The sequence below is a fragment of the Syngnathoides biaculeatus genome, chromosome 21 (assembly GCF_019802595.1).
Source record: "Syngnathoides biaculeatus isolate LvHL_M chromosome 21, ASM1980259v1, whole genome shotgun sequence".
NCBI lineage: Eukaryota > Metazoa > Chordata > Actinopteri > Syngnathiformes > Syngnathidae > Syngnathoides > Syngnathoides biaculeatus.
The window spans coordinates 5,189,346-5,212,135 of record NC_084660.1 but is presented as its reverse complement, the minus strand read 5'-3'; the positions used below and the strand labels follow the sequence as shown (position 1 = coordinate 5,212,135).

Below are 22,790 nucleotides of genomic sequence, written 5' to 3'. Positions count from 1 at the left end.
ATACCTTTAGAAGGTCATAATTAGTTGCTAATGCTACATGCTAATGCTGAAGCGATTGATGGAAAATTGTCCGAATGACATTTGTGTCAAATCTTTTACAACAGTTCTTTTTAAAACATTTACTTTGGTAAAGTTTTGATTTGACTTGCGGGGATTTGAATTGAATTCAAACTTTCAACTACAATTTTTTAAATTCACCGAGATTTAAGCAGTGTTCGATTGAGGGACGTTTTGTCTTGATACTCATTTAAAAAAAAACGCACAACGTTACAAAAATGGTGCTTAAAATATTTTGAAAAGATTAGGGTATTTGTATTCTCCATTACAAATACTTGTACTCGGTTACTCCAACACTGTACTGACAACAACATCAAAAAATGGCAGCAAAACAACACCTGGCCGCCGCTGACGCCTCCAATTGGCCGAAGCGGCGTCACGTGATCACAAGCTGAAACTTTTTACGACGGCTGTTTGTTTTTTACGACGCGTCACCTGTCAAACAGCCAATAACGGAGCTGAAAGTTCCCGACGAGTTGAGTTGCTCTGACGGCATCAAAACATTACTTGACGCGCTTGTAACTCGATCTCAAGGCGGTGAAGGGAGAGAAAAGGGGGGCTGGGGGATTGTTTTTTTTTTTTTTTTTTTCGGGGGGAATTATGTTGCCACATCGCTGGAACACAAAATTGTGGAAAATGGCCATCATGGTCCTCGTCGCGCTGCAAATTCTCAGCGCCGCGCTGGTGACGGCTTCGCCTCCGCGATGTGACTCCGGGATTCGAGGTAACGTCTTCTTTTCCTTTCTTTTGTTTTTTTTTTCCTTCCCCCCACATAGTGTCCATTTTTTTTGCCTTCCTTCTGCTCTATTTCCTTCGACCTCAAGTTGCGGCATACTTTATATTAGCCGTTTTGGAGATTTTTGCGGGTTCCAAAAAGTTCCCAAGATCAAAAGTTATGAGGTTTCATTTTTCACTTTTTCTTTGTTTTGTTTTATGGGAAATTGATATTATGTCCAAGTATCTAATCGCATTAATATGTGACCAAAAACAAAAATGCAAGAAAATAATCAATTGTTCATGTCTATTATATCCAAAATCTTTTCAACGTCACGATTGGACAAATTTCAATATTCATATAAAAAAAGGTTAACCCTTAAAAGTCATCATGGTGTATGTGAGCTGAAAGACTATTTTTTTTTTTTTTAAATTGGACAGGATTCATATGATGAGGAAAAAAAGTGTACAAAAAAATTGATCACTGTCACAATGTTGGAATTGCAAATAAAAACCAAAAAAAAAGTCCTAAACGTTATGTGACTGCGTGTCTTGCAGGTCACTGCAAGCCAGTCGTGGAGGAGAAACGTGAGTACCAAACTCTCCCGAGGAGGAGCTTTCGAGACATATTTCCTAACAATAAGTCACCCTGATGGAATGTGAGCCGAAAGCCGTGCAGCCCGTGTGTCACACGTGTATTTTTAGATGATCCGCGGCCGCATGAAATATTCACATTTTCATTTCCAGCGGCGCCAGACACCTCGTTAATATCGTGCACGTACGCATGGGCGGCGGAGAATCATCCTGAACACCAGCATATAAAAATATCTGCAAAATGTATTTAACAGGGGGAAAAAAAAAAAAAGTAATTTTCTCAACACGTGACAGCTCTCTTTTGCTGACACCCACGTCACTCACCAGGCCAGGCCCCGCCTTTTTCCATCAAGTCTTATTCGCTGATGCTACACCGCAGGAAGTCCAAGTGGACTTTTTGTGGAGAAAAATAACTAATACCTGCACCTCACATGCATATTTCGTATTTGTATTATCTGGGGGGGAAAAAAACCAAATCACAGCTAAATTAACTTAAAAAAAAAATCAGTCGACACATGGAGGGATTGCACTTTGAAACTTCTCTGAATTTTTTAACCGCGGCAAATAATGTCGGTCCTTCCCTGACGTCCTCTTTTGCGGTTCAGCCAAATGCGAGGAGATGCAGCTGTCCTACTGCGACAACATGGGCTACACGGAGACCATGTTCCCCAACATCCTGGGCCACGCCAACCGCCAGGATGCTGAGAGCGGCGTGGAGTACCTCCTCATGAGCGTGCTGGAGTCTCTGCTGGGCGGCGAGTGCCACCTGGACGCGCGCATGCTAGGCTGCGCCGTGCTGGCGCCACGTTGCGAGGGGGATAAAGTGCTGAAGCCGTGCCGGCGGGTTTGCGAGGCGACGCGCAAACGCTGCATCCACGCCTTCGAGGGAATCCAGATGGCCTGGCCTTACTTCCTGGACTGCGACCGCTTCTTTGTGAGCGACGAGGAAGGATGCTACGACCCGCTCCAGGACCTCAGAGGTGAGCGCTGCGTTCAATGGTTTCTTTCTTTCTTTATTTTTTGGGCCATACAAGGTATACCTGCATGAACAGGAACAGAAAGCCAGAAGGTACTTGATGTCAGAGTTGTGAAATTAACAGTAAAATCAGGAGCGCAGGGATTATGATACTGTACAGGGGGAAAAAAAAAGACACTTTTTGCGCAGGAACAGTCAGTCTGCAGGAACAAGAACTCTAAAGAAATTACTCCAGGAATTGGTACTGTTCAGGTGGTCGGACTAAGGAAAAGAGATGCAGTGGAAGGATTATGACACTGAGCATTATGACTCTTCATTAGTTACAAAAATAAAATTAAAATCTGAGTTCACAGGAACAGAAAGCCAGCGGGTACTTGATGTCAGAGATGAAAAATTAACACTAAAATCAGGAGTGTAGGGATTATGATACTGTATGGGGGGAAAAAAATGAGTCATCACACAGGAACAGTCAGTCTGCAGGAACAAGAACTCAGACTGAAGAAAATACTGCAGGAACTGGTACTGTTCAGGTGCTCAGACTAAGGAAATGAGATGCAGTGGAAGCATTATGACACAGGGCACTTGTCAGGAGCTTCAAAAAGAAAATTAAAATCTGAGTTCGCAGGAATAGGAATTTAAGACTGGAAATTGCTCCCAAAAACGGCACTACAATGATTATGACACTTGGCAGTCTAAATTAGCGGTAGCTGAACAAATGACAATTTTCCCACAGGAACAGAGATCAAATAAAACATTTCTTTTCTGTCTGTATGAGTTCCTGTTCCTGTTTCACATTTGAAAGTGAAACAACTAACTGGAAAACAATCAGAGATTTAAAAAAAAAAAAAAAAGTCTGTATTTGGAGTTATTTCCTTGGCTTGTGTGCTTTTCCCCTGTTAGTGGACCCTCCCTGTTCCTGTTCCTGCATCCTTCCAACTCATAAGAACCCAACGAAAGATGAAAACTTATCATAACTTTGAAAAGAAAAGGCAAGCTCAGGCCTTTTGAGTGAAGTTTTTTTTTTTTTTTCATTTTGTTTGAATGTTTTGTTCCGGAATGTTCCCCATCTGGCGTGCACACATGCTCGTCTGGCTCCAAAGTCCAAGTGGAATGCCAGATTTTTTTCCCCCGCCTCAGTCTTTTCTTCCGCCTGTTTTCATTGGACTCTTGTTTGCATTTCATTCCGATGCTGTTCTGTTGTCACGTGACCCGAGTCGAGCGGCCAGAAAAATTTCTAACGGATATTGATTTTTTTTTTCTTCTTCTTCTGCCCTTACATGCATGGGAAGGGTTATGTAGGGAAAACAAAAAACGGTTGAGATTTTATTATTTTTTTGTGAATGAACAACATTATAATTTTATTTGGGGCAACCCCCCCCAAGGAAATTACACAAATATATTCAGCATTTTTTAGATTAAAATGGCAGAATATTACAAAATAAATTCAGACTGCTACAAGAACTGTACTACTGCTAATAAATTAGCTATTTTGAGAATAAAGTGTTTTTTTTAAATATTTACAGGAATAAAGTTTTTAAAAAATGCTAAAATAATAAAATAAAATGACAAAAAAAAACAAGTTGAAATATGAGCTTTTAAACAAGAATTCCACTGCTCTGTATTAAATATAAAATACTGAAAAGCCCATTTGGTGCTGGGGGCCAGTTGTTGATGCACAACTTACTCATCCCCTCCGCCAGCACAAGCGGACGGAGATGAAGACTACATGTTCTTGGACGGGCCCCCGGTGGAACCGGCCCTGAAGATCAAATACACGTATCACTCCAACGCGCAGCTCAACAGCATCTTGAAGCGGACGGAGCAGGAATGCGCCGACATCGCCAAAACCTACAGCATCGGCCGCAGCACCGAGGGCAAAGAACTGCTGGTCATCGAGTTCTCCGACAGCCCCGGTCAGCACGAGCTGCGTGAGTACTCTTCTGTATTTTGTGCCGTTCAAATCGGCAAAGCTGGGATTCTGTTTCTTTGCTTCTGGCTTGGGTGTCGGTATCGGGTTTTGAATTTTCCCTTAGAGGGCTGTTATGACTCTGAAAACATGTAAATGCGCCAAAACTACTTTTGAAACATGAAGTCAGAGGAAACAGTTTGCTCAACTATTGTTCCGATCAATGTAAAAAAATCGGTTTGTATCAAAAAAAAAAAAAAACAATGCTTGCAGTCTGTCACTGTTTTAAAAAGTGGTGACGGTTTTGCAAATTTGGAACAGATTTAAAAAAAAAAAATTTGCGGGCCACATAAAATGATGTAGCGGGCCGCATCTGCTCCCCAGGCCTTGCGTTTGACACCGTAGTAATGTATAAAACACACAAACAGATTAAAAAAATGTTGCTGATTTAAAAAAAAAAAGAAAAAGAAATGCTAATACTGGTCAAAATCACCATTGGGGCGCAAAAGGACCAATTAAAAAAAAAATGTCAAAAAAATTCTGATAAACTACAATAGAGTGAAAGTGAGGGAAATATTTTTGGGTAGTGGAGCCGGAGATTAAGTTCATCGGCAACATGCATGGGGACGAAGTGGTGGGCCGCCAGCTGCTGGTCTACTTGGCGCAGTACTTGTGCTCCGAGTACCGCCTGGGCAACGAGCGCATCCGGACCCTGGTCAACACCACGCGGATCCACATCCTGCCCTCCATGAACCCGGACGGCTACGAGACGGCGTTTTCCGGACAGCAGGACAGGAACAGCGGCGTCGAGGACGACGACGACGACCAAATGGTCAGTCCAGCGTGATGCTAGTCCTACTTGTATGTATGTATTTATTTATTTTTTAACAAGGAAAACTTTATTTTTCTTCCATTTAAATTTTTTTTTTTGGTTTTTTTAAATCAGTTTTTTTTTTCAGGGAAAATTCACATCAAGAAAAAGTCATACTGTTGAGGGAATAAAGTAAAAAAATAATAATTAAAAAATGCGATTTATAAACAAAAGTTAAAATGAGAATTTTCATATTTAAGAAAAAAAAACAGTCAATTTTTGAGGGGTAAAATGTGATACTTTCCTTCATTTGTTTTTACAATAATTTTTTTGGGAAGCTGTACTATTACATTAATAAAGCCTTTTTTTGTTAAAGGTGCCACATGACCACAAAAAAAGGTTAAATTAAAAACATTTTGAGAATATATTTTCTCAATAAAAGTCACGGAAATAAAGCTTTTTTTATGCAGGAAAAATACATGTGAATAAAAATACATTGAATAAAACATGTGGATAAAAATACATTTATAGTTATTAATTGAAGGAAAATTCATTTTTAAAACGTTTAAATTGTACCAGAGGGAAAAAAAATACTTTTACAAAAAAATAATTCATGCAAAAAATCACTCAGATATGGAACAGGGTCGCCCTCTGGTGGCGTAGAAATTAATCACAATCGATGTACGATTCAGTTGCATTTAATATGAAACATCTTTTTAATTTTTGTGTGTGTGTGTGTGTGATGCATTTGATCTTTTTCATCTTTTAAAAATGTTGTTTTGTGTGAATTTGACAGGGTCGCACCTATAGCGCGTCCAACGTTGGCCGGAACAACGCCCAGAACGTGGACCTGAACAGAAACTTCCCCGATTTGACATCCATCGTTTACGGCCGACGCCGACAAAAGGGCCACCGCACCGACCACGTCCCAATCCCGGACCATTACTGGTTCGGCAAGGTACGTCGTGTGGAGTTTTACGCGTACGGCGCGCAAACCCGGCACGTCTGGACTCGAGCCGTTCCGTCTCCTGCCCGGCGAAGGTCGCGCCCGAGACGTACGCCGTGATGAAATGGATCCGCTCCGTCCCGTTCGTGCTCTCGGCGAACCTCCGCGGCGGCGATCTGGTGGTGTCCTACCCGTACGATCGCTCCAAGCACCCGCTGGATCTCAACCTGTTTTCCGCCACCCCCGACGACAAGGTGAGCGGCGCAACCTTGAAAGACAAAATGATTGTCGTCCGTGACGTGACGCGGAGAAAACTTGCAATGAAATTCTAGTTTGCTCCCTGAAATTTTGCCGATTGGAACTAAAATCGGAGCAAACCCTCAGACTTATCCACTTCCTCCTCCTGAAGCCGACGCTTGTGATCGGCTCTTGTCATCTAAAACATCCAAGGGTCCTACTTGGTGCATTTCAGTTCTGTTCGTAAGGGGAAAACGGATGTTTTTCAGGTATTTAAGTTTCTGTCCAGAAGCTACGCCAGCACGCACGAAAGCATGTACACCGGAAACACCCGCTGTGGATCGGCACACCCGCACAGTCACAGAGGAACGGTGAACGGAGCGGAGTGGGCGAGCAGCTCCGGAGGTGAGACCCTGCCGGGCGCGGCCGCTAGAGAGCGCCGAAGAACCAAAGTTCTGCCGATACTCTCAATTGAACAGTTTTTTTTTTTTTTGGTGTCTTGTTTTGTTCTGTTCCCCCCCCCCCAACCCCCCCCCCCGGGCCGCCAGGCATGCAGGATTTCAACTACCTCCACACCAACTGCTTCGAGGTGACCTTGCATCTGGGCTGCGAGAAATTCCCGCCCGAGGAGGATTTGTTCATCAGTTGGCATGAAAATCAGGAGGCGTTGATGTCGTTCATAGAAGCAGTAAGCATCCGATGCCTTTCTGCTTCCTCTTCAGAAAAAAAACAAAAAGCAAAAAAAATGAAAATGTCCTCAGGTCCATCGCGGTATCAAAGGCATCGTAAGAGACGTGGAGGGAAACGGAATAAAAGGTGCGAGGATATCAGTGCGAGGAATACGCCATGACATCACCACAGGTAATATTCGTAAATGGCGAACCCAATATACCGTTTATATTTAATACAGAATGGGAATTACAGTGCAAAATAGATTTAAAGGAGGAATCGTGTACAGCGTATCTAATAGGTCATCTCATATGTACCCTATTTTGACAATGTGATGTTAAATCCTCTCTCATTTAATAGTATTTTGAGAAGATTTTCATCAACAATAATGAATTTTCAGCGGTGCTTCCATTTTGGTGTCACATTGTCAAAATGGGGTCCATATGACATGACCTATTGGATACACTGTTCATGCAAAGCACTGGATGGATTTCTCCTTTCCCAAAAATCGTAGACCTGCATCTTAATGTTGACAAAATCTTCCTGCAACAGCTGAAAACGGAGAATACTGGCGCCTGCTCAGCCCCGGCGTCCACATCGTGTCGGCCTCGGCGCCCGGGTACACTCGAGCGGCCAAGAAGATCCACCTGCCTGCCATGATGCACTCGGCCGGGCGGGTGGACTTTGTGCTGGAGAAGACGGCGCTGGAGCCCGACCAGCTGGAGGAGGAGGCCGCCGCTGTCGCCGCCTACGAACGCTTCGACCCCAACAACCAGTACGAACGCTACACCCAGACGGCGGACGTCAGCCAGAGCCGCCCGGAGAGAGTGGAGAAGCCCTGGTGGTGGAACTACTTCGTCTTGCCGGGTGCGCCGTCTCCGACCTGGTTGCTGTTGAGCCACTAGCTCGCCTTTTCGTGCTCGAAACGGGAGCATAACGCCGCTTATAAACCAAACAAACCAAAAAAAAAAAAAGAAAAAACAGGACTCAAGCTCACTCATTTCTTCAAATAAGAGGCACCGTATCCTCGCTTCAAGCGGTTTGTTCGGCGCTCTCTGTACGTAAAACTGAATTAATTCAAGGCCCGGGAAACGGACGCAAAAAAAAAAAAAAAAAAAAAATGTCTTGTAAATTTCACACGCCGGAGAGAATGTTGTTAACAAGTCTGCCAGATTTGAACGAATAAGAAAGTATATTGAACCAAGAACTGAGCCGCTGGCCACAAGAAGGCAACCCGAGTCGTTTATTTTTTTCATTTTTTTTGTAATATCCACATAAATCATTTCATCAGCATGTGTTTTGAAGAGGGGATTCCTTTCATTGACTGCAATGTGGTGACATTTGCGTTGAGTGCTGAGTGCGACATGGTGTTGGTTTCCATCCAGGGCACAGCATGATTTATGGCTTGTGGTTACACTGTCTCATCAAATGGAATTTATAACTCACGCAGATTCATTGTCTGACATGAATAATGCATATAAATTTTTTTTAAAAAACTTGTACTCACTTTGCACCTTTTTATGCTTCAGACAGCAGCGTGCAAATGGTAAGCGTGGCGTGTCTTTTAAATAGGCCTCGGCTCCCAATACCTTTTCTTTTCTTTTTTTCTGGAGGGAAAAAATATTTGGATGCTTTCCCAGAAACATATTTTTTTAGATTTTTTTTTTTTTTGACAATGCACTTTTCTGTTTTCTATCGTCACTCCCAGTGAGACCCACCTCTTATTTCACTGACAAAAATCTCATCTAAGTTTTGGGATCTGGTTCTTCTGAGGGAATTGAATATGTATTCACGATTAGAATTTTTTAAAAATCTCATTATGAATGTTTACAACAGCTCTTCCATTGACTTGCTTTTGTTCATAGTCCAGATTTGACACATTCAACATGGCGGACTCGCTTACGTGTTAGTGGTAAGGACTTTTATTATACTCGTTGTCTACGTGCTAGCAAGGCTGGTGGACGACGTTTGGATGAGAACAATGTCAGGTAATTTCTTTTATACATTTTATGAAAATAAGGGAGCGAAAGATGCTCCCCCCCAAAAAAAAAACTATAATGTAACGGTTTTTTTTTTTTTTTTTTTCTAAATAGCTAATAGAAGTGTTTTTCAACTTTTCACCGGCCGTTCATATCTACACATTGCAAAATTTCAACATTTTTTACTCAGGAAAATTACACTTACAGAAATGTTATTTTATTAACCAAGTATTTAAAGCAAAGCAAAGCAAAATTATTTATTTACACTACACAAAACTGCGCCGTGACCCCTAAATGTAGTTCTGGAAACATTTTGTACCGCCGGAAATAGTATTTCACATGGACATTCCTCGAAGACGGCGGCAAAGTCGGGTCACTGACAAACTTTGCTATAACTGACAGAGAAGTGCCTGTAAGTGATTTTTTTTCCCTCAATACACAAATGTGTAGTGTACATATGATTTATGAGTAAGATGAATGACACCGTTTTCTCTTAAAATGTAAAAGGGTCGTCACTAGCATGGCAATGTTAATCACAAACGCTCAGGATTTAGCATTTTGCTATCCCAAATTCTGTCCACCAAATTGAAACCATACACTCAGTAACAATATATGTAGTTTAAGGGTGGAAGTTTATCCCTCATACATTAGAATAAAATGCATTTTAGAATCAAAATCTAAAGAATATTTATTTTTCTAACAATCAGTAGCGGAATCTATGGATAGGTTTCAAATTACGCCACTTTGTGTGCCACCCTTGGATCAATTAAACGTCACCTGTCACCTGTGTTCTTCGACCTCTATGACCCACAAATTGGAAACCTATCCATTCTTAAAAAATAAAATAAAATAAATGACAGCAACAACTATGGGAAGATTTCACTGTACCAAAGCCCAAAGTGAAGCCAGTTACGCAGAAGGAAGCCCCAAGAGCTCTCAGATGTCCGCCATCTTCTCGCGGCCAGCGTCGAAGTGGAAGTGGCACAACTTGTGGCCTCTTGGAATAACACCCACAGCCACCGGGGAGCCTTGTCTGCGCCCATCTCGTCCGGCGCCGGTGTTTTGCGGCCAGCGACATGGAACACTACACCGCAAACGGGGTGAAATGGGTCTCGTGGTTCCTCTCTAATATTTCTTTGTGTTTTTTCCAGAAGCCAGCCACGACGTGGGGGTGCCAAGTGACCGCTGTCTTCCGAGCTCAAGTCAAGATTTTCTCGGTAAATGTCAGCATTTCACACAGTGAAATTTTCTTCTAGCACTAAAAAGATCAATTCTATGAACATGATTCTATTTCTGTATTTATGATAATTGATGTGTGTGTGGGGGGGGAGGTACATTTTTATGTGGGGGGGGGAAATCCAAATATTACAAAATGTTGCTTGCAAAATAACTGTTACAAGAACAAAACATTATTTGAAATAACTATGAATGTTGCAAAAATAATAACCACAATGTGATGATAACATCTTGTAACGTTACAATAGAAACCTAATGAAAAAATGATGCATTTTCCAGAGGGAAAAAAAGTCATGTATACCAAAGTAAAGTTGTATTTTTTTTCATGATAAATTATGAGAAAAAACTGTCATGTTCAATATTTAGAATTAAAAAAAAAATACATATATATCAAAATCCTTCCCATGTATTATTACAAAAAAGAAAACAATTATGATAAACCGTCCTCGTGTATTCATGATTTTTTTTTGGGGGGGAGGCTTAAAAAAATCCAGTGCTATTATAATGGAAATGAATTACGGCTTTGTGATTTTTGATATTCCTGATCGTGCCTGCTTGGATCCACTGGCACCATAATTTTTTTTTTTTTTTTTTGTGTGTTTAAAAAAAAAAAAAAAAATTCACACTTTTGTATCACAAGGTCATCAAATTGAATGTAAAAAAAAAAAAAAAAAAAAAAGGGAAAAGTATTTTGGAAAAACATCTGAGCTAGATGGTACAAAAGAAAACGGCAGCTGACCGCTCGGGGCGACCGTAAGCCGGCAGCAGCTGGCCGAAATGTGGCAGCGAGTGTCGGGCCGGATCAGCACGCGCTTCTCAGGGTTCCTTCGCCCGCGACCCGGGGCTTCTCGTTTTTCCTTCCCCCGTTTTCTCAAAAGCAACGGCACTTATGGCGCCCGACAAGTCTGTGCGCAAGCTAATCACCTGCGGGGGAAAAGAAAAACAAAACCTCACGCACAAACCCACACACAACATAGCGGCAGGCTTAAGTAACCATGTTGTGCTACAGTGATTTGAAAAGATGACACTGAACATTGGCACCAGTATTTTCATAATTAAATAATTGTAAAATTACATTTTCTCGCATGTGTCGTATTTCACAGACGTTTTCCATGCGGTTTCACTGGTATTATTTAAGCTAATTGACCGACAAAGTAATTTAATTTTCTAGAATACCGTGTGGGGGAAAAAGTTTTGAAATTAAAACCTTGTCACGTTATAATGAAAACTTATGTGTAAAATCAAATCAATGTGATGATAAAGTATGCGATACAGAACGTAACGTTATGAGAAAATACGTCTGACCACGTTGTTGCTCGCGGGGGTTTCAGTAATCGGCATTGTGAAGGCTCTGACGATAACGAGCTAGAAACAAACACCGCTACGCTTGCTAATAAAGGCGATTAGGTAATGGTTTCCTATTCTTGTCATCATCCATCATAATTACACCGCCGTTTCTTCACCTTGCATCCATTTGTGGCATTGAGATCAAACGGTCGAGCTAATCGATAGCATGTGTTCCGTTAGCGGTAGCGGCTTCTGCCTGTAGCGAAAGCGGAAGAACAAGCTTGACCAGTTATTTATTTTTTTTTTTTGCCCAAGACTTTACTGGGTCGACTCGGAATATTGTACCATTTCTGATGTCATGACGTCAACATTTTCTTAGCCACCTATCCTCACAATGATCGCGAGGACAGCTGGAGCCTATCTCAGATGTCAACGGGCAGGAGGTAGATGCTAATTAAATTTTTTGCTCTTTTTTTTGGAGCCATTGTGCATTCGCACCATAGATTATGGCAAAAAAAAAACCCAAGTCTGAGATGTGAATATGTATGAAATGGTAAAGGTGTTGCAGCTATTGTATCTCATGATTTTTATGATTGTATAAAGATAAGTGTTTTGGTGACAACGAGTAGCTCAGAGTTTGAGAGAGTTTGAAGGACAAAATGTCAATGGCTAAATTCGAATATATATATTTTTTGCAAGCATCTTTCCTGTTATATATCAAGAGTCACCTTGAATTGGGCAAAGTCAGACTTTGTGCCTCCTGGTCACATGTTTGGCAGTCAATAAGTATCCATTAGGAGCGGCTAGGCTGTCAAAGCAACCTGTGACCTCCCTCTCCTCTCGCCCACTTGGAGCCCAACTGGCCTGCCATGTTCGTATCAATATGAATTGCAGCCTCCTTCACAATTCCCAGTGTTCATTAGTGTCAAGTGTCTGTTTCCTCCCTTGTGCTATTGATTCCCGTATGTATGCTAGTCTGATAAACCACCTCACAGGCGCTTCGGAAGTCTCCTCGAAGAGCTAGCGTCGGTAAATTGTGTCGCCGTAGCTGAAGTAGACGATAAACCTGTAGGGCAATGTATTGTTGTTTGTGAAGCATCAAATGTCGATATTAATGATATCCAAGTATGCAACCGTTACAGCATACCGTATATCATAAACCCAGAATTCGCGATGCACGTTCGGTTGGCTGATTTTTAGTTACACAATTTTGTTTAATGTTTTTATGTCGGACAGTGCTATTTTCCCTTGCATTGTTATTAAACAAGAAGTGTCACATATTTAGCCACTTGTGAGGCGATCTGGGGTGAGTGAGGTTCACCTTTGACCTCAGTCATGTCGAACACCCCCCCCCATCCCCCCTCCCCAAACCCACGTGCGTCTTTCATCTGATACACTGAGTTTGTAATCCCTCGGCCCCCATTCAATTTACAGAGACCCTCTGTCGCCGCAGACCGCCATCGTCCACCTCAGCGACGGATCAATAAAGTCCCCTGAAAGGCTGTGAAGAGGGTCGATGCCGCCCCCCGCTGCACCCCACTCCTCCACCCCTCGGGTCACAATCCAGTGTCGGCTCCTAATGAATGGGCTGTTGTTTAAGATGTAAAGAGCGGTGTCACTCAGTCACTTTGAACGAGCTGCCCTCATACCGCGGGCAGATCCACTCGTTGGCTCGGGTCTTCAAAATAAGAGCGGTGTTAGCAAACAACGCACTGAAGAGTAAAATTGACACGCAAAAATGTCGAGAATATCGATCAGTTACACTTGCAAAAAAACTTGTAGCATTGCTTTGAGATAACTTACAAGAATAAAGTTTTAACATTTCGTGTTTACCTGAGCTCAATCAAATGATCAAGAGAATGTCAGAATTATACAATAATTAATTCTTCAAGTTACAAGAATAAGGTCATAACATGAAGTTACTGCAACTGAAAGATAAATTACTGTGAAAATGTCATATTACGATAATTAAGTGGTAAAGTTACAAAAATAAGGATACAACGTTATGATATGAAGAGGGTAAAAATCACATGTAAAACGGAGGACTAAGTCAGAAAGTTCTGAGAATGAAGTCGCGATACAACAAGAAATTGTGACGCGCCACTACTCGACAAAACACCATCACTTCTAGCACGCTAGCCCGTTTGCTTTGATTTCTCAAATTGGACGAATCGAGAATTCCAGGTTGAAACCTCTTTATTTGAACTGTACAGGAAATTGGAGCGTCACATTAAAAGTGTAAAAATGGGAAAGACAGTAAAATACATAAACGTGTACTCGTTCTCACGTCGCCCCACAAAATGCATGCACGCGTTCAGATGTGTGGAAAACCGACCTATGGTGCATTTTTAAACATTCTTTCTAGTCAGTCTTGTTTAACAATTATGTTTTATTACATAATTGATAAATTCAGCAACAAAGTTTCACAGACTGATTGTTTAAAAAAAAATTGTCCTGGATCCAGCTTCACTTATTTAGTCAGGAAATTATGTCGGAATTTGTTCATCTATCTATTCTACTCTGTCAGTGACGTATAGCGACAGGCAAGACAATGCTCTTCCACTAGATGGCGTAATTTACAAATAACTTAAATTGCAGGACAAGATCATTGTCTCGGTATGTGTCTAGTGTTCGGGTTTCTACGATATCGTTCAGCGTTTGGTGTTTTGTGGTGAGTCACTGAAACGTTGCTGATGTCCACGCGCTGACGAAAACTCAAAAGTAGCGCCTGAACGGCATTTTTCGAGGCCAATTCCGATATTTGGCTGAGCAAAATTCCAATAATTCATCGGCCGATTAAGTCGTCGAAGTGGAATTTGCCTCCCTGCGTCTTCTGGGATGTGGGTTTACTCATCTATCCGCACCGAAAAGTCCTTTTTCTGTATTGGAGAAGTAAATCGCGCCGGGATAAAAGATGGGGAAGGGCATCGGAAGCAGCCGCGTGCTCTCTTTGTAAGCGCTCGGGACGGGCCCGTCATCCTCTGCCGACAGCTGCCTCTTGAGCTTGTTGCGCCGGTTCTGGAACCAGATCTTCACCTGGGTCTCTGTGAGCTGCAGCGCATCGGCCAGTCCCGCCCGCTCTGAGCTGCTGAGGTAGCGCTTTGCGTGGAACGTGGCCTCCAGCTGGAAGATCTGCCCCTTGGAGAAGATGGTGCGCGTCTTCTTCTTGGCGGCGCTGGCGGCGGCGGGTCGCATTTCCGACGTTGTTCTGTCGCCGATGACTGCGGGTGGATGGGGCAACATCAGCAACGTTAAAATCCCAATGCAATTCCTTTATGTTTTTTTGGTCACCAAGTCAAAAGTCCCAATTGTGAAAAAGAGACATTTTGTCATTTTTCACTTCTGGGATTTTTCGATTGAAGGAAGAATGATGCGCGGATTCCAATTAATACATGAAATTCACCACGCAAAAAAAGAAACTTACCCTCCCCTCGTATTGAGATATGCGTATATTATTTCCTGTTTTTTGATTTTTTTTTTTTGGGTCCATTCATACGGAGTTAGAAATAAATGCAAACATTTAATACGATTTTCTTTTTATAACAAGCAACGCTTATTTTCAGCAAAACAATGGGCAGAATTTACTATATTGGAATTGTGTTTGTATAATCAGCAGTTATAATTATTTCATTTGTCATATCGATACTAAAATAAAAATTTAAAACTCCTCTTCAACATGAAGGGTTAGGGTTCATGATTTGTAGTATGTAATTTATTTAATAGACTTTGACATGCAATGGTATCATTTTGTTATTTTAACTAATTAACAAAGTATTTATGATTTGTACTATTCAAAGAAGCAAACCATGTGGGTGTTTTTTTTTTTTTTTTTTTCAACACATTTAAAAAAAAATCATGTTGCATTTTTTTAAAAAAAAGTACGAATCCCGTGGTGGCATGGATTTATAGAGTATGTCTATGCCATCAAAATCATCTTGACTTATATATTTGTATGAATTATATTTCATCTATTTCATTCATCTATTTTGATATTTCATTTATGGTAGTAGGGGTAGTATTAGGGGCCTAGATAGCTTCGCAGATTTATTTGTCATTATTAAATTGCCTTCATGGAATCCAAAACAATAATAATAATAGCAGCAATCATAATCAGAAGATTTGCGGATTTCATTGTTATTGATGTTGTTATTAATCCAGTTATTGTTATTGTTGTTTTTGGTAGTGGTGATGGTTGTAGTTGTGCTGGATAAAGATGACAGCCCCATTGAACTATTATTATTATTATTATTGTTATAGGGTTATTACATTTAAATTGCTGACTGGCCTTTTTCAGGTTGGATATTTTGATTTTACTTGCTGTTTCTGTGAGCGTTCAGATCTGCGTCCAAGTCTCGAGTTTGTCGTCCGTCTTGCTCACCTGTTTCCCGGGATCCGCCCTCACGCCGCCCCGGGGCGTCCCACGCCCCCTCAAAGGCGTCGTTTTCGCCCCCATTTGCGGCGGCGGCGTCCTTCCCCGGCGGCCTCAAGTTGAGGATGTTGTCGATGGTGAAGTTCAGCGAAGCGTTCCGACCGGCGCCGTTCGCCTTGCTCATATTCCTGGCCGTGTCCCCGCGTAACTCCGGTCGGGACGGGGGCCGCGCGTCGCCGCCTCCTGCATGGCTACGGAGCGCGCTGGGAAGTGGCCCGCTGTTCCTCGCGCGACCCCGAAAAGGGTGCTGCGGTTTCATAGGTCATCTTGTGGGCAGGGCTTAAAGACGCCCGCCATGCTGAAGCATTTTGCAGTACAGCGAGGGGTGGGGGTGCGGCACAGTTTGAAAGTCTGTCTTCCCCACGGCGGTGCTGCGACCCCACAAAAGTTAGTGACATTTAACAGAACAAAACAAACAAATCTAACCCTAACCCTATGCAGCGTATTTTGAGGTGAAGAAGAGGAAAAGGATAATATTTTTAGCATAATATTTATGCTAGTTTATTTAGCCCCTTTAGGCTATTTCACATTGTACGTTCGCATTAAGTTGGCTTTGCTTTGGAGAAACGATATGGCTTGGTTGAATCGTTTTTGGTTTTCAACGAACAATGTTCTGCTTTTTTCTGTTTTTGTTTCATAAGTTTTCATCCCAAATTGTGATGCTTTAGCGCCCTCCAGGGGCTGCGAAACATTGGCCTGGAAAAATAATAATAACTTCACATTGCTCTGCTGTATACTTTTACTCGCTCACAAGGTAAATTTACAAAGAAGGAAAATTGACTTATTGATAAATATGAACACAAATCAATCTTAACGGAATGTAATCTACTTCAGTATTTAGCAATGATGTATTGTGCACATAAATTGTGTTCAACCCAACTAATCATTCCATTTTGCATGTGTACCTAATGAAGTGACCAGGGGCGTGTGCACTTTTCATCCAGACCACTTGAGGTCAGTGTGCATGCATTTTATGTATTTCCATACTGCTGTGCCGAAAACAAATTAAAATAATTTAAAACAAAAAACAAAGACAGACAGACAGAAGACAAGGTTCGTCCTCTTCAGGAAAACAAAGACAGACAGAAATATTGCATTTGTAGTCAATGAAAGTTTTCTGAACCGGTTTTCAACAAATTTTCCACAAACAAAATACTGCATTACCAATTGGAGGACGACTAGCATTTTGCAACCGATTGTTTGGGCTTCTTTTGATGTCCAATTTCGTGCCAAATATTTATTTGTTATCTAGTACCTGGAACAATCATAAATCCAAGAAATAAGATTAAGGTTTAATAAGATGTAATAAAAAAAAAATTGGACACAAAAGACCATCACTTAGCATTCTTCAAAATCTGGGATTCATGACAATTTCGTGCCACTAATTTTAAACTCTTGCTACTTCCTGATTCCTTGGTTGACAATGCTCTCAATTGATGAAAAGATATTATGTGATCCTCTAACTTGAAACCTGAGACCACAAGGCCGCCAACACAAGGTAGAGGTAAATGTCATTAATCGTGACGGACTCAATACAGATGTCGCATTCAGGGACAGTCGGCTGTTCTCACCGTAATGAATCACGCTGCGTTTTCAGAAAGTTGAGCTCATGGGGCAGTGGTATGTGACTTCCATTTGTGACGGGCGTAACAAAAAGTTTGACAGAGGTACGTAATGGGAAAGAGACGTCCGCATTGTTCAGCGACTGATAATTGTCAAAGGGTGTTTTTTTTTTTTTTTTTTTATAATTGTCATCATTTTGCCCGAGGCTGGCACGGAGAAATGAGACGGTTCATCTTTGAATTGTAAAACAGATTATATTTCGTTAAAATCATTCGCCAAAACTATACGGTAGAAATTAGGACGGAGTTTTGGGGAAATCCCACAAAGACGCCACCCAGGTGGTGCCCCAGCAAAAACTATTTTAGGCAAATTTGCAAATGCGGCACCATTGCAATTCCTCGAAAGATCAGAATTGTGTTCCGCTCATGGGAACACTGTTACGGAAACAGGAGTTCAAAACATTCCAAGCGTTGATTTTTAGTCCTTGCCCATTTCATCAGTCAAGGATGGTAATCCAAAAGGTTTTAAGACGACTAGTACTTGAAACAAGCCATGGACGGCTTCTGAGAGATTTTCAGTGACTTGTAAAGTATGACCTGAAGGAGCCGTCTGATATCATGGTTGAAGACTAGGTTGGTCAGGTGGACTGCAATCTCACAGGAGTTCCTACATTTGCCATACTGCCATAGTTAAAATCAGGATTCCTGACTCGAAGCTGAAACCCTCTGAGATTTTGGGAACTTTTTCCACACAACCTGCACAATCCTGCACGGGATTTTCTGGAAGGCCCCGCCTGAAGTTGCAGTTGAAGATGGTGTAGATGGCCGGGTTGAGAACCAGAACTTGAGCAGGGGGTCTGGAAATAATGTAAACAGATTTGAAACAGAAGCCTTCTACGATTTCAGGTCGGCCCCCTAGCAGGACTTTTTCCACGACTTGCACAGGATCCTTTGGAAGGCCCGTCTGAAGTCACGATTAAATATGGTATAGATAGCCGGGTTGAGTGAGCTGTTGCAGTACCCGATCCAGAAGAAGAACTTAAAGAGAGGGTCCGGGATCTTACAGGAGTCCCCACACACGCCGTACAGACTGTAGCTGAAGAAGAACGGGAACCAGCACACGACAAACACCCCCATCACCACGGCGAGGACAAATGTGAACCTCTTCTCCCGGGCTTGGGAGACCTTCTTCAGTGCGATGGAGCTCCTCCGTTTCCTCCTTGAGGCGAAAAGGTCGATGGACTTGTTGCTGACTCTGGAGATCCGCGTGGGCTGTTTGGAGGAGGCCATCTTTGGGTTCTCCTGAGGGGAGTCTTGGCGCGTCCCACCGCCTTTCCCTTCCGACGAGGAGCTCTCATCCAGTTCGGCTTCCTCCGTGTGTTGCCCCTGCGTGGCCGTCCGGTGGCTGGGGGTGGGCGGACACTGGCAGTGCCCGTTCTCGGTTTTAACGCCTCCGCCGTCTGCCTGCTTCTTCTCCGATATGCTCCTGGTTCTGGTTTTTGCCACTTGGTAAATTCTGATGTAGACCAGGATCATAATGATGCAGGGGGCAAAGAAGGACGCTACACTGGAAGAGATAATGTACCAACTGTCGTCATTGAGCTCACACTGGGGCTGAGCGCTTCTCTCCTTGTTTCTCTCTGACAACAACGGCGGCGAGGAAATCAAAGCAGATATGAGCCACACAAGGAAGATGATGCACTTAACCCGCTTGGGAGTCCGCTTTAAATTGTACTCGACGGCTTGTGTGACCGACCAGTAGCGATCCAGACTGATGGCGCACAGGTGCACGATGGAGGACGTGCAGAACAGGACGTCCAGCGCCAAATAAATGCCGCACCAAACTTTGCCAAAATACCAGTAGCCCATGAGTTCATTGGCGAGACTGAAGGGCATGACCAGAGTGGCCACCAGGACGTCGGCCGTGGCCAGGGAGACCAGGAAAAGGTTCTGGGGGGCTTTCAGCGCGCGGCTCGTCAGCACGGCGATCCCCACCAGCACGTTGCCGACCACCGTGAATAAGATGAGGAAACTTACGAGGGCAGCGATGCTGGCGACGGCTGCTGGTGAGTAGCCCCGGGACGAGTTCAGGTGGATGACCGTGTCCAGTCCAGTGCCGTTGAGCCAATCCATCTCGGCGTCATAATAATCACAACGATGATAGCAATTCCGGGTAAAATCCGTGCGCAGCGAGAGGCAGTGTGATGTGTGCGCGGCACCGGCGCTCCTTCCGCCGCTTCTCGCATCCGAGTGATGCTCGGTGTGTCCCGCCCATCTCCCCTCCTCTCCTCAAGTTGAACGCTAAAACGGTAATGGTGTCGCTTTCAAAACGTTACTGATGCTCGTTGCCATGTTCATTCCCAGTTGGGACTGGCATATTGATTCTGTCGCCCTCTTTTGATCCATTATCCCAATGGTCAGGAAGCCTGCGGTCATTCCATTCTGCATCTGATTAGCATCTTGGAAAGCAGCCATCAAACTTTGCAATTATTCCTTTTCTGGGTGAGAGCGAGCGGAGCGAAATCAATGCCTTTTCTTTATTTTCCTTCCAGGAACAGAGTAGAAGTGCATAGGTGTGCACTCCCAAAGTTTTGAAAATCACTATTAATTGCTTTCATGTCACCCTCTCAACTGAGGGACCAGCAAGTCGAGTTTCAATGTAGCGTAAGAAAAATGTCTTTATTTTACTTGCTGAAAAAAGTCATTTTATGAGGATAATATTGCAGTACCACGAATCCCTGCCCATTTATGGTTCGCTATCCCATGATATCGCAAGATTGTGCCGTACCATGGCTGACTGGACAGTAGTAATTTGTCTCCAAGAAGTATGTTGAGGTCGGCACGGTTGATCAGCTGGTAAAGCGTTGGCCTCACAGTTCTCAGATCCCAGGTTCAATCCTGGACCCGCCTGTGTGGAGTCCGCATGTTCTCCCCGTGCCTGCGTGGGTTTCCTCCGGGCAACATGTAACAGTAATTGGACACTCTAAATTGAGCCGAGGTGTGACTGCGAGTGCGAGTTCAGGGTGTACTCCGCCTTCTGCCCGTTGACAGCTGGGAGAGGCTCCGGCACTCCCCGCGACCCTTGTGAGGATAAGCAGCTAAGAGAATGGATGGATGGATGGAAGTATGAAGTATCTCAACTGTTATACGAGCTTTGCATGTCTGGGTGGAACTAGGTTTAGCCTGGGTGGTGACCAGAAGTTACAGAGTCTTTAAATCCAATTCCATGTCCTCTCAATTTTGCGATTCACTATTTCCTGTGGGGGAGGGGGTTTCACTCTATTATGGGAGGAAGCATTTAAGAAAAACATTTTGACATGAACTTTTTTTTTTTTCTCGTGACTTGACCAAATAACTTTATTCTGTACAACGGTGACTTTCTGGTCACATTAGGAGTTTGGATTAAAAAAAAAAAAAAGACTTGTTTCTTTTCAATCCTGTCCATTCTTTTCTCATTTCCTTTTGGACAAGAAAGAAAAGCGACACAAGTGCGTCTTTGTATCAACCCTTGAGTCCTTTCTTGTTGTTCTCGAGATGTCTCTCCCGTTTGGCCCGAAATGTTCACGCCTCTTAACTGGCAATAGATGGAGAATGGCCGCCTGTTTAGTGCAATTATGTAACCGCCGCCCAGACAACCACAACAACACATTTCACCTGCTGGCCAGAAAGGAGCCGCCGATAAAAGAGAATGCGTCGTACTTGATTACTTGTCGCTTTGATATTGTGCAAATGCTGAGAGACATATTTTCGCAGTTTATTTTTTTGTGTGCAAAGTGTGAATGCTGAGAAACTAGCAGTCGCACCACTGCTGTTGTGCGACAAGCTGTTTATTGGTGGAACGTTGGGTTTTTATTTTTCCATTTTTCTCGTGATATTACGAATTTCATCCCCACCTTATGAGCAGTGACAACGTAATCGAGTTGGGCCGACGCGAGCGCAGTAACTGGAGGTCAACAGATTGAGTTGATTGGGTTTGGGAAAATGCGAGCGAAAGCCTGGAGGCTTTGAGCATTTGCCACCGATCGGTTCTGACATACGAATCAACCGCTAACGCGTTTGTAGTAAATCGTCTTGTAAGTGGCATCATTTGTACAAAAACACAAACAAACAAAGTCGTCTTTTTTTTTTAATTTTTATTATTATTATTATTGCAGCATTTTTCCTCCATAATTTTGTAATCCAGGTGACATTGACAAAGGGGGGAAGATGGAACACGTAGTCTTTACAATATAAGAAACGGCAGCCGTATAGTTTTCTCGTACATGTACTGTACGTGCATGGAGGGGGTTATATTTAGCAAACATTAAGATCACAGAAATACTATTTACAGATATTTAAAAAAAAAAACAATTCCAGATTATTTTTTTTTAGTAAAAATGATTACATCCACACACAGTATTAGGAATAATAGTATAAACTCTCAAGTCCAATTCAGAAAACAAGAGTACGTGTAAAATGAGGCTTTTTCTTTGCTGTTGGCTTGTCTGGTCCTTGAGGTCAATGCGGCGTCCCCTTCTTCCTCCGCTCCAGAGTATGCAGGCCCTCCTGGCGACCCAGAGCATGCTGGGTACCCACCTTGTAGGCGGTCTCTGTGGCAGTGATGTCAATCTGTGCATATTTGGTTGAACCCTTCCCTATGCACACACGGCACAGAGGGTACTCTCAGGGCACAGTATGTCACTGTCCTTTAATTATTATTATTTTTTGGGGGGTACAATATATGCCTCCATGTCTAAAACATTAAAACTGAAACTTTCACTATTTGTCACCTTAAATTGCTTGAGGACTCTGGATCATTTGCACAATTGGCATAATATCAGTATCACCGTAAAATTGGTACACTTTCATTCGTCAATGAATCTTTACACTCGTGGTTTTTATCCCCTCAATGTATATTTCGTCAAAGTGGCTATTTGCTGTTATTCTAGAGTGGCTCCAACTACCAAATTGTTTCTTGAAACATACTCGCTCAGTAAAGATGATTCTGCTGGTAGAGGTTAATAGGAATGTGGGTAAAATTAGTAAGCATAAGGGGTGGTTCATTAATCTTAAAAATAGAAATACCAAGAACTGAGACTGGGCTTGGTATCGACTGGGTTTAAGGATTTAGGATTGTTTTAGCAGTGTGTGCACAGTCGGAGCGGCGTTAAAGAGAGTTTATTTCTGAGGTACCTTTACTCTGGGCAGGTACCGGTACAGCAGTTCCCCAGGTGCCCGGTTCCTGCAGTTCCAGCTCCATATAGTTGAGCTCTTTCTTGGATGTGGGACTCACTGGAATATTGACGTACGTCACGCCGTCGCTGCGGAGCCTTTCGGCGAGTGAAGCCTCCGAGGGGTACGCCAACGCTGCCCCTGCGAGAGAAAACGGCAAAGGCTCAAAGTGCCTG

The 22,790-nt window shown here is 42.9% G+C and overlaps 4 protein-coding genes and 1 long non-coding RNA gene across 6 annotated transcripts in view; 2 read left to right on the top strand and 3 right to left on the bottom strand.

The window, feature by feature from the left end:
* The first annotated feature begins 500 nt into the window (after positions 1-500).
* Positions 501-8,180, top strand: LOC133494486 (carboxypeptidase Z-like). The gene is made up of 11 exons (XM_061808385.1): positions 501-781; positions 1,330-1,359; positions 1,971-2,345; positions 4,042-4,269; positions 4,835-5,079; positions 5,855-6,016; positions 6,100-6,258; positions 6,511-6,646; positions 6,790-6,929; positions 7,003-7,102; positions 7,463-8,180. Exons 1-11 carry the CDS (start codon positions 658-660, stop codon positions 7,813-7,815), a joined length of 2,052 nt encoding a protein of 683 aa, XP_061664369.1. The 5' UTR covers positions 501-657; the 3' UTR covers positions 7,816-8,180.
* Positions 8,181-9,037: 857 nt separating this feature from the next.
* The window catches only part of LOC133494500 (uncharacterized), a 23,250-nt gene continuing 9,497 nt past the window's right edge, over positions 9,038-22,790 (top strand). The window contains exons 1-2 of the long non-coding RNA XR_009793315.1: positions 9,038-9,301; positions 10,041-10,106. This is a non-coding gene — a long non-coding RNA (uncharacterized LOC133494500). The remainder of the gene's footprint in view (positions 9,302-10,040; positions 10,107-22,790) is intronic.
* Positions 12,871-15,135, bottom strand: LOC133494496 (homeobox protein HMX2-like). The gene has a single exon (XM_061808397.1). The coding sequence runs from the start codon at positions 14,653-14,655 to the stop codon at positions 14,263-14,265; it is 393 nt and encodes a 130-aa protein (XP_061664381.1). The 5' UTR covers positions 14,656-15,135; the 3' UTR covers positions 12,871-14,262.
* Positions 18,319-19,545, bottom strand: LOC133494643 (alpha-2 adrenergic receptor-like). Its single transcript, XM_061808655.1, has one exon. It carries the CDS (start codon positions 19,534-19,536, stop codon positions 18,319-18,321), a length of 1,218 nt encoding a protein of 405 aa, XP_061664639.1. The 5' UTR covers positions 19,537-19,545.
* Positions 21,563-22,790, bottom strand: part of LOC133494490 (protein Dok-7-like) — a 10,868-nt gene continuing 9,640 nt past the window's right edge. For both annotated transcript variants that reach the window (XM_061808391.1, XM_061808390.1), the window contains 2 exons: positions 22,576-22,755; positions 21,563-22,037 (listed from right to left, as the gene is read on the bottom strand). In XM_061808391.1, the coding sequence (XP_061664375.1) occupies positions 21,901-22,037; positions 22,576-22,755 (317 nt within the window). In that variant the 3' untranslated portion in view covers positions 21,563-21,900. The remainder of the gene's footprint in view (positions 22,038-22,575; positions 22,756-22,790) is intronic.